The sequence below is a fragment of the Trichosurus vulpecula genome, chromosome 1, assembly GCF_011100635.1.
Source record: "Trichosurus vulpecula isolate mTriVul1 chromosome 1, mTriVul1.pri, whole genome shotgun sequence".
Taxonomy (NCBI): domain Eukaryota; kingdom Metazoa; phylum Chordata; class Mammalia; order Diprotodontia; family Phalangeridae; genus Trichosurus; species Trichosurus vulpecula.
This window is the reverse complement of record NC_050573.1, coordinates 62,701,668-62,713,683: the sequence shown is the minus strand read 5'-3', so window position 1 is coordinate 62,713,683 and position 12,016 is coordinate 62,701,668. Positions and strand designations below refer to the sequence as shown.

Genomic DNA, 12,016 nt, shown 5'->3' with positions numbered 1-12,016 from the left:
TGGCCTCTCAAGTGCCAAAGGGTTGCTCCCAGCAGCTGATATCTTCAAACTCCTCAACTCTGCCTTGACTTCTTACTTCCCAGGTCTTGGGTGTGCCCCAACCTTAGCTAGCACAGACTTCTTCATCTCCTGGTTTCTAAGACTTTGGCATCCTCATCCCCTATCTCACTGCCCCCATCGACTATGCCCTGTAGCTTCCAATGTTTCAGTCAGATGCATTAATTTACAGAATCACAGAATCCCTTAGCTGGAAGGCCCCTTTACAGCTCATCCAGTTCAAGCTCATCATTTTACAGATGGAGAAACTGAGGCCAGAGAGAAGTGACTTGTTCACCTTTGTATTCCTAGTCAGTGGCAAAAGCAGCAGTAGAAGCCCCGGATCTCCTGCCTCTCAGTCCAGGGCTCATTACATGACACCCGTAACACTCAGATTCTGTCATCTCCCACTCAAAAATGTTCCATAACTATGTATAAGTTAGAAGTTCTTCCTCTCAAAACTCAGAATAATAGAAAAGTCTTTACCTCTACACAAATGGCCAAGTAATTATATACACTAAGAGGGATTTTGGTTTGCTCCCCTCTGATGACATGGTATGGAAGAGTGAATTCTATGAAGAAGGGCTTAAATGTCTTCAGTTCGGTTGGTTTGGCGATCCCTAGTCCTCGCACTGCAGATAAACCAACGGCTTCTGTTACCCAGGTTGTGATGGAATCAGGAACTTCCACTCGAAGAGACTCCTCACCTGAAGGGTCACTGCAAAAGGAAGAGAGGGCAACTGGAGATCCAAGAAACCAATGGGAAAGGCTTTCAGATATTTGACAATCAACCCTGACACTGACATCCAAGCATGCACTCATGGCAGAGGCTGTTCCAAGAACAGACACAGAGCAGATGTGATCACAGAACTACACACTTAATGGCTGATACTGCTTTAGTAACACTTAGCAGATGCTGCCACTAGAAATTACACTGATGACATCCTATTCTTGAAATATATTCTTACAGCAGACGACAGTGGGGAAATACACACTTAAAGCAGGCATCGTTACAAGAATACATACTTAGGCCCTGTTACTGCAAAAACAAACACAGCTGACACAATTTCAGCTATTGCTGAAATATGCATTTATGATGATAGCCTTTCTAAAATAATCACATACAGCAGATGTTATTAGAAAAATACACACTTAGGGCAGAGACCATCACTGAAATTTACTTATGATAGCCCCATTCTTGACCATTTAAAGTAAAGTCTGTCTATCTGTCTATCTATCTATTTATCTATCATCTATATTTATGGTTGATACTACTGCTGGTAGCAGAAAGCAACCCAAATTTATTGCCTTAATAACAGATGTTGCTATCGAAATACATCCTTATGCCTGTTACTATCATCACCACTGATAGAGAGATAAACCTTCTAGGACATTCTCCAAGATTCAACATAAATGGTGACCAAGACACCACAGAGTTGGAAATGCTGCTTCTTATGCTTCGGTGCTGTTTAGAATGAAAGCTTTAAAGATGTATATTCCCTGGCAGTAGAAGCTTTAAGATAAAAGAGGAAAAAGTGTGAAAGCAGGATAAACTATTAGCTGGTTATCGATAAAGGAGAGCAGAGAAGTTTTTGTCTGGGTTGATAGTTGTAGACACTGCCATGCTTCAGTGAGAAAGGAAAAGACTGAACCCATTTCCTGCCTTTTTAATGACAATTTCATGTTTCTGCAATGCTTTCTAGAAATCAAGATCCATCCATGAGGTTACTGCCCAACACTGGTTTCCACATAGGAACACAAAGATTTGGATGCAGAAGCTAACAGCTTCTTGTCTATGGCAGGAAGAGTGATCTGTTTCTAAAATTCTATTACTTGCTATGCTGGCTCTTTCATTGTATCACACAATAGGATGATGGTGCCTTCTTTAACACCAAGCTTGAGGTCTTTCAGGGATCCACTGTGAAGTCTATAAAGGCACAGGAGTACTAAGTGATCAGATAGGAAATGACCCAAAGGCCCCAGCCTCTGCCTCTGCTTTAATCAGAGGGAAGCTGTCAATGCTCACTGTCTCTCCCTGTTTATCCCCCTGATTGTAAACAAATACAACTGAAAGTGTCTTTGTAGCTCTCCCTTCACCACATTTGTGACATACATCCCTTCTCTCCCTCTGACACTGTCACTATCCTGGTCCTTCATCATCTCACTCCTGGCCTACTGCAATAAGAGCCTTCTGGTTGGTCTCCCTGCCTTGTCTCCCCCCACCCCACCTCCAGCCCCCAGGCTTTCTTTCACTAGGATGTCAAACTGATCTTCCTAAAGTACAAGTTTGACTATGTCAGACCCCCACATATACACTCAATAAACTCCAGTTTATTGCCTCAAGATAATCAAAGTGCCTTTTGCCTCCAGAACCAAATATTAAAAATCCTTTGGCTTTTAAACCCCTCCATAATTTGGTTGCTTTCTGTCTTTCCAGTTTTCTTACTCCTTAGGTGATATAGTGACACTAGCCTCCTTGCTCTTTCTCACGCAGGTCGCTCATCTCACAAATCTAGCATTTTTACTGGTTGTTTCCCAGGCCTGGAATGCTCTCCATCATTTCTACCTCCTGCCTTCCCTGGCTTCTTTCATGTCCAAAATCTCTCCTACTATAGGGAGTTTTTCCTGACCCCCTAATTCTAGTGCCTTCCCTCTGTTGATTCTCTTTGATTTATCCTGTATATAGCTTATTTATACATAGTTATTCACATGTTGCCTCCCTTATCAGACTGTGAGCTCTTTGAGAACAGACGATCTTTTGCCTTTCCTTGTATCTCCAGTGCCCAGCACATAGTAGGCACTTGATAATTGTTTACCTGACTCTAGGACTTGAATCCCTCACTTATTATTTTGCCACATTCTTCTTACCAAAGCAGTCTAGTCTCTGTGACTAGATTCTGCCTCACAGGCATGACATTGATACATCCCAGCAAGGTTGAGCCTAAAGTGTCAAATCCTGATCCCAGCAGCAGTTGGAAGACCCTAACTACATAGCCAATTTCAGCCCAGTAAAAATCATTACGTAGAAACTCTGCAGATATCAACCAGCAGTCAAATGTCCCTCTGCCTCTTTTTTCTCCTTCTTCTCAATCACAATGGCTGGTAGCTTCATTTTCCAAGTTCTTTCATTTTTATAAAACCTGCATTTTATGTATTTATTTCACATTTTAATGCATGCTTCTAAACCAAATCTGGTACCTGAAAACAAGAGCTTAAAGTTAAGGCCAAGCCCCATCCTCCTAGACTTGGTCAGAAGCCAAACTGTTTTTTGCTGAACAATTTGTGGCTACAGATGCTCTTTCCCCTGGGATTTCAGCCCATAACCAGCATTAATGTATTATTTTCACACATGAGGGCACTCATTCCTCTAGGCAAGGAGCCAAAATACACATGTACTTCCAGTCTTTGAGCACGCAGCAACGTGAGATTCTACACTGATCGGGGACTGGTGTCCTACTTTTGTTGAATTTAAGGATCATATATTGTTATTACATATGGCCAATAAAACCCAAATTCTTCCTCTTTGTCAAGCGCTTTAATCAGGCTGAAACTAGATTTGTAAGATGAAGAGGGTAAAAATGTGCATTTAACTTTTCCTTCAGTTGGAATCAGAACCACAAAAGGCATAAAGGACCTTGTTACACAGAACAGAGAACATCAGAGCTGGGACGGTCCTTAGAATATAATACATTAGAACTGAAAGGAACCAGGGCGGAGCCAAGATGGCGGCTGGAAAGCAGGGACTAGCATGAGCTCCCCGCCAAGTCCCTCCAAAAACCTATAAAAATGGCTCTGAACCAATTCTAGAACTGCAGAACCCACAAAGTGGTGGAGGGAAGCAGGCTCTACCCCAGGACAGCCTGGATAGTCTCTGGGTAAGGTCTATCCCGCACGGAGCTGGGAGCAGAGGGGAGCGGAGCTGAGGGGAGCAGAGCCCAGCATGGGTAGCGTGGACCAACCAGAGCAGGAGCCTGAATCAGTGAGCTGCAGCAGTTACCAGACTTCTCAACCCACAAACACCAAAGACAACAGAGAAGGTTAATGGGAAAAGCTGCTGGGGACAGGGATAGAGTTTGCAGTTCAGCCACTGCCCCGGGGGCAGCGGGGGCAGGGCAGCTACAGAACTACAGCTGCAGTTGCTTCTGGCCCCAGGCCTACCTGGTGGGAGGAATTAAGTGGCGGATCAGAGCAGGAGTGAAAAGCCTGCTGAAGATCTAAGTCCAGTCCAGGTTGGGGGTTCTTGGGGAAGGAGGAGTGCTGGTGTGGAAGCGCATCTGCCCAAGCTTGGAACATAGAACTCTTTAGTCTACAAGCAGTCATACCCTGCTGAAAAACTCAAGGGTCAAGTAAGTTGGCTGGGAACATGGCCAGGCAGCGAAAACGCACCCAGATTCAGTCTCAGACTCCGGAATCTTTCTTTGGTGACAAAGAAGACCAAAACATACAGCCAGAAGAAGTCAACAAAGTCAAAGAGCCTACAACAAAAGCCCCCAAGAAAAACATGAACTGGTCTCAGGCCATGGAATAGCTCAAAAAGGATTTGGAAAAGCAAGTTAGAGAAGTAGAGGAAAAATTGGGAAGAGAAATGAGAAGGATGCGAGAAAACCATGAAACACAAGTCAATGACTTGCTAAAGGAGACCCAAAAAAATACTGAAAAATATACTGAAGAAAACAACACCTTAAAAAATAGACTAACTCACATGGCAAAAGAGCTCCAAAAAGACAATGAGGAGAAGAATGCCTTGAAAGGCAGAATTAGCCAAATGGAAAAGGAGGTCCTTTTCCTGACCACTGAAGAAAATACTACCTTAAAAATTAGACTGGAGCAAGTGGAAGCTAGTAACTTGATGAGAAATCAAGATATTATAAAACAGAACCAAAGGAATGAAAAAATGGAAGACAATGTGAAATAACTCATGGGAAAAACCACTGACCTGGAAAATAGATCCAGGAGAAATAATTTAAAAATTATTGGACTACCTGAAAGCCATAATCAAAAAAAGAGCCTAGATATCATCTATCAAGAAATTATCAAGGAGAACTGCCCTGATATTCTAGAGCCACAGGGCAAAATAGAAATTGAAAGAATCTACAGATCGCCTCCTCAAATAGATCCCAAAAAGAAATCTCCTAGGAATATTGTTGCCAAATTCCAGAGTTTCCAGGTCAAGGAGAAAATACTGCAAGCAGCCAGAAAGAAGCAGTTTGAGTATTGTGGAAACACAATCAGAATAACTTAAGATCTAGCAGCTTCTACATTAAGAGATCGAAGAGCTTGGAATACAATATTCTGGAGGTCAATGGAGCTAGGATTAAAACCAAGAATCACCTACCCAGCAAAACTGAGTATCATGCTCCAAGGTAAAATATGGACTTTCAATAAAATATATGACTTTCAAGCTTTCTCAGTGAAAAGACCAGAGCTAAATAGAAAATTTGACTTTCAAACACAAGAATCAAGAGAAGCATGAAAAGGTAATCAAGAAAAAGAACAAGAAAAAGAAATTTCAAGGGACTTACTAAAGTTGAACTGTTTTGTTTACATTCCTACATGGAAAGATGATGTGTATGATTCATGAGACCTCAGTATTAGGGTAGCTGAAGGGAATATGCATATATATATATGTTTATGTAAATATATATGTATATGTGAGTGTGTATGTATGTATATATGTATGTGTGTGTGTGTGTGTGTGTATATATATATATATATATATATATATATTCAGAGAGAGAGAGAGAGAGAGAGAGAGAGAGAGAGAGAGAGAGAGGGCACAGGGTGAGTTGAAGATGAATAAGAGATGAGAGAGGAATGTATTGAGAGAGGGAGATAGGGAGAGATAGAATGGGGTAAATTATCTCGCATAAAAGTGGCAAGAAAAAGCAGTTCTATAGGAAGAGAAGAGAAGGCAGGTGAGGGGGAATGAGTAAATCTTGCCCTCATCAGATTTGACCTGATGAGGGAATACCATATATACTCAATTGGGTATCTTACCCCACAGGAGAGAAGGAGGAAGAAGATAAAAAAGGGGGGATGATAGAAGGGAGGGCAGATGGTGGTGAAGGTAATCAAAAACAAACACTTTTGAAAAAGGGACAGGGTCAAGGGAGAAAATTCAATAAAGGGGGATAGGTTAGGAAGAAGCAAAATATAGTTAGTCTTTCACAACTTGAGTATTGTGGAAGGGTTATACATAATGATATGCATGTGGCCCATGTTGAATTGCTTGACTTCTTAGGGAGGGTGGGTGGGAAGGGAAGAGGGGAGATGGTCAAAAACAAAAACAAAAAAGTTTTTGCATGCAACTAGAAAATAAGATACACAGGCAATGGGGTGTAGAAATTTATCTTGCCCTATAAGAAAGGAAGGGAAAAGGGGATGAGAGGGGAGTGGGGTGACAGGAGGGAGGGCTGACTGGGGAACAGGGCAACCAGAATATACGCCATCTTGGAGTGGGGGGGGTAGAAATGGGGAGAACATTTGTAATTCAATCTCCTGTGAAAATCAATGCTGAAAACTAAATATATTAAATTAAAAAAAAGAACTGAAAGGAACCTTAAATAGAACCTGGTTTGATGTTTTATTCTCTATACGGCAAAACCAAGGCCTACGGAAGCAAGGTGAATTGCCCAAGGTTGCAGAACTTCTTTGTGGCAGAATTCAGCATTTCAGGGCCACTTTTCCCATTACCCTTTGTTTCTCTGCTTATTCTAAAAGTAACAAAGGGCTAAAAACAAAAACAAAAACCCAGCTGCACAAATACATGAGGGAGGAGCTAAAGTTTAGGTGGGGTGGGGTGGGTAACTACATGTGGCCTTCTAGGTCCTCAAGTGCACCCCTTTGACGGAATCCAAATTTCACAGAACAAATCTCCTTAATAAAAGGATTTGTTCTGTAAAACTTGGACTCAGTCAAAAGGCTGCACCTGAGGACTTAGAAGGCCACATGTAGCCTCAAGGCTACAGGTTCCCCACCCCTGAACTAAGGCAGAAAGAGTTCTGGACAGCAAGCTTTCCGTGAGTCAAGAGCGTACCACGGCAGCCAACCAAGGCTCCTATGATCTTAGGCTGTGGCAGTTCAGGCCTAGTATCTGCAATGAGGTAGATAGTGTTTACCTTGTCACACAACAACTGGAGAACTGTACTCCCTTCTGGGCATCACGCCTCAGGAAGGCCATTGATGAACCCAGAGATCAGTGGCCAGAATGGCAGAACGACTAGAAGCCTGCCATCCAAGGATCAGTCCGAGAAACCGGGGCTATTTAACTTAGAGAAGACTTGGGGAGGGGCATGACAGCTTTCCTCACGCATCTCAAGGGCAGTCCTGTAGAAAAGGTAGTAGATTTGTTCTGTTTAGACCTGGAGGAAAGAACTAAGAGGAAAAGGGGGAAAGTTTCAGACAAGCAGATTCTAGCTAAATATAAAGAAAAGTTTCCTAATAATTATGGGGAGCTGTGGTAGAGCAGAAAAATCAGTGGGCCTGGGAAGGAGAAGGCCTGGATCTAACTCTTCTATCTGATACTTGTGAGCTGTACAACTGTGAGCAAGTCATGTAACCTCTTCAAGCCTCAGTTTTCTCATCTGCAAAATGGGGATAATAATAAATATTATTATACTACTACAGTTATATGTGATTAGTTTAATACATAATATAGTTATATATACTATGACTATTTCATTGGATTAGTGTGAGGTAAGCATTCTGCAAATCTTCAAGTGCCATAAAATTAAAATTATTTATTATGTTTATTAATAGGCATAACCATCATTAAAATAATCACTGGCAATAATGATTTAAAGTAAAGTAGAAAAAGAAATAACAATAATAACCAAAGTAAAGCGGGCCGCTTCAGGCCATAGTGGTATGTTCTTAATCACTGAGAGTTACGTCCCATCAGAAGCTAGAGGAGAACTTGTTGCAGATTGCATGCAGGGGATTTCTTGCCCAGGTACAGATTGAATTAGATACCCTCCAAGATCCCTGCCAGCTCTGAAGTTGTGAGAAAAATAGAGCAGCTTGTCCATTGTGTTTAAACATACCAATATCCTCAAAGAGGCAGAATACTCAGTGATGAATCCCTACTTGTATTAGGAACTCTGGAATACATCTTTCTCTAAGGTCAAACCATAAACAGGCCCAGGTGACACCACAAGAAAAAGGAAAAAAAAATGTCTTGTGAATTCAACTTTATTTTAAAAATTGTCATCTCTGACCTTGAAGTATCTGGTCAAGAATGGACAACTGCTGTGAACTGATCCAACCATTCTGGAGAACAATTTGGAACTATGCCCAAAGGGCTATAAAACGGTGCATACCCTTTGACCCAGCAATACTGCTTCTAGGGCCATTTCCCAAAGAGATTGTAAAAACGGGGAAAGGACACACATGTACAAAATATTTATAGCAGCTCTTTTTGTGGTGGCCAAGAACTGGAAATCGAGGGGATGCCCATCAATTGCGGAATGGTTGAACAAGTTGTGGTATATGAATGTAATGGAATACTATTGTGCTATAAGAGATGATAAACAGATGGACTTTAGAAAAACCTGGAAAGACTTATATGAACTGATGCTGAGTGAAGTGAGCAGAACCAGAACATTGCACACAGTAACAACCACAGTGTGTGATGACTAACAGACTTAGTTCTTCTCAGCAATGCAAGGACCTAAAACAATTCCAAAAGACTCATGATGGAAAAATGCCATTTCCAGAAAAAAAAATATGGAGTCTGAATGCAGAACGAAGCAGGCTAGTTTCTTTCTTTGTTTTGTTTTATGTTTTTCTTTCTCATGGTTACTCCTATTTGTTCTAATTCTTCTATGAAACATGACTGATGTGAACATGTTTAATAGGAATGTATATGTAGAGCCTATATCAGATTGCATGCCATCTTGGGGAGGAGGGGAGAGAGGGGGAGAAAATTTAAAACTTATGGAAGTGAACGTTGAAAATTAAAAATAAATAAATTAACTTATAAAAAAGAATGGACAACTGCTAAAGTAGGTTCAGTGTACACTATACTATGGATTTGTCCTAGAGCCAAGGTGGGGTATACAAAAGGGGATGGGGGTATTCTGGGTGGGGAAGATAGAGGAAGAATTGTTAGAGAGAGGTAGATTTCAGCTAAATGTTAGGGGAAAACTTTCTAATAATCCTAGCTGATCACAAGTTGGATGGCTGAAAAGATAGTGGGCTCCCTTTCATTGCAAGTTATTAAATTAAAGCAGGGTTCTAGGACCAGAATCATAGAAGTTGAGAGCTGGAAAGGACCTCAGCTGCATAGTCCAGCTCATATTAGAAAGGAAAATGTGGCAGAACATACCTGATAAGTCACCCATTCAGCCTCTGAAGATCTAAGGGACTGGGGACCATTTCAGAGGTTTGGGTGTGGATAGACCGACTGTCCCAAAAGTCTTAGTGCAGGATGAAGCTATTCAAGTTTTACTAGTTTTGGTGTTATTAGTATTTAGTATTATTAGCATATTTTAGTATTATGAGCATTAGTATTTAGTATTATTAGTATAAACTATTAAAGATTTAATAGCTTAAAACTCCATAAAAAATTTTAGGACATCCTGTATATACACCCCACCCCCATACTCATACCACCATACTGGGATGATACGTCAGGTATTCATCTCTATGCCCTCTGAGATCACTTCCAATCTGCCTTGGGGTTCTATGATTTCTTACTGAAATGTTCTTCCCTATGCCCACTTTCCTACAGACATCTTGGATTCAGTATGTGCTACATAAAGAAATAATTATAGAATCATAAATTATTTTTATCCACATCTGATCCTCAGGCACTTTATTCAGGAAAGATTTATATTTGATTCTTAAAAAGGAATGACTAAATCTATCTATTAACAAGATTCCACTAAAACACAATGCACATATTTCACCTCATACTGCCCTCCTAGCATCTGATGAAATGTCAGCCCACCACTATTCCATCTGCTGCCTGAATTTCTCTTCTATAAAGACTCACTGAGCGACTTTTATCCTGGGGCAGAATAAGTAAAGAGCAGCTGAACTGCTAAATGCTTTTACATGGCAAGAGAATTTCTGGCTTAGGCCTCTTGCAGGTACCATAATAAGAGGAAGATGGTGATGGGAAAGAAACCCCACCTCAGGCTTCTCGCCATAGGAGGAGGACACTGCCCTGGCTCTAACTGGAGCTTCCAGACGTTGTTCCTGGAAGCTCCAAGGTCAGAACACTTGCAGAATCCAAGCTGGGAAAGAAGGCACTGCTCCTGCTTTGAACAGCTGGCACGTGTCCTTATCTTCCCCTTTTTGTTACTTGTTTCCAGGTGATGTCATGACTTGCGAGTGAATTGGATTTAAGTGAGGCAGGGCTGTTCAGAGTCACCAACCACACTCTCTCCTCTGCAGCCATCTGGGTCCAGTGGCAAGATACAGATCAGGACAACATGGCCCCAGATGCAGTGGGAGACCTTGGTCTTTGTAGACTAAGGTCTTTCCCAGGTCTCAGTTTGTCTGAGGCAATGCCCAGTCGGTCATTAAAGCTAAGCCTCTTTTACCCAATTAAAAAAAAGCCCTCCAAAACCCAACAAAACAACACTTGGGGAGAGGAAAACTCCCCGGGTTTCCTGGCCAAAGCAGAAACGATTGCTATTTATACTCGCTCTGACCCACCAGAGCCCAAACAAAGGCGAGGTCTCCCACTGCATCTGGGGCCATCTCCAGTCGTTCTTATCTATATCTTGCCACTGGACCCAGATGGCTCTGGAGGAGAAAGTGAGGTTGGTGACTCTGAATAGCCCTGCCTCACTTAAATCCAATTCACTTACAAGTCATGACATCATCTTCCCAATGTCATGGTCCTCTTCTGAAAATGAAAGACAAACAATAACAACTTGTTTCCAGATATGGATACCCTCATCTCCTCCTGCTTTCCGGAAAATTCCATTTTTTCCATGCTGCTTATGTATTCACACTCTATATAAGGTTGTGAAACCGATGCTCTGGGCTCTCCGAAGTCTGGTGTGTTTTTTTCTTCATGCGGAAGAGCTTGTGCTCTGAGTGTAAATAAAATCTGCAGATAACTATCTCTGAGTCATTTGTTGATTTGATGATTGAGAGCAGTACATAATTGATAGACCTTTCAATCATTTTTTATCCCATTTATAATTTGTTTTGCTTAAAAAAAACAAATTTGCAACTAGACGGTCCATCTGGCTCTTGGAATATGTGCAGCGCAGTTTGGAGTCAAGTTTCTGGCATGAAGCTTCAGGCAGTTAGCTGGCGACGAGGCTAGAGATATACACATAACTAGGACAGAGCCTACTCTCAAGAAGCTTATCACCTAACAAAGAACAGAGGATAAGAGAGCAGGTTGTTATTTTATTCACATAAATGCCAACTTGTGTCCCTAAGCAAAGGAAATGGCTAGTCCATTAAGGGCATCAGATTGTCATCATAAACAAATGACTCAAAGAATTAAAGAACCTTAGAGATGGAAGGGGCTTCAGAGAGCACTGAGCCTAGTCCTAATTGAAGCAGGAATCACTTCTCCAAAAACATCTCCCAAAAGCAGACATCCAGTCCCTGCTTGAATAACTCCAGAGATGGGGAACTCACTAACGTTTGAGCTCATTCCACTTCAAAATAGTTTTGATGCTGAAATCTGCCTCCCAGTAACTTCCTTCCATGGCTTTCCTGGGGGACATCCCTCTTCCACAGGATAATACCCCTTCGGATATTTGGAAATAGTGATCATGTCTGTCCCCCATCATAGGTCTCTCTTCTCCATCCTCTCCAGATTCCACTACTGACTCTTCAGACTTTCTCTACCATCCCTCAGATACCTTTGCCCTCTCCTTCTCGGTTCTCCTCCCATTAGAATGTAATCTCCTTGAGGACAGGAATTTGAAAGCAGTTAGGTCAAGGCAAAAGCTAGAGTTCTGGACCTACAGTCAGGAAGACCTGAGTTCAAACCCAACCTCAGATACTT

The 12,016-nt window shown here is 41.7% G+C and overlaps 1 protein-coding gene across 1 annotated transcript in view; it reads right to left on the bottom strand.

Moving 5' to 3' along the window:
* CPAMD8 (C3 and PZP like alpha-2-macroglobulin domain containing 8) overlaps nucleotides 1-12,016 on the bottom strand; it is a 161,272-nt gene that overhangs the window by 85,882 nt on the left and 63,374 nt on the right. The window contains exon 20 of the mRNA XM_036734810.1: nucleotides 523-754. Within this exon, the coding sequence (XP_036590705.1) occupies nucleotides 523-754 (232 nt within the window). The remainder of the gene's footprint in view (nucleotides 1-522; nucleotides 755-12,016) is intronic.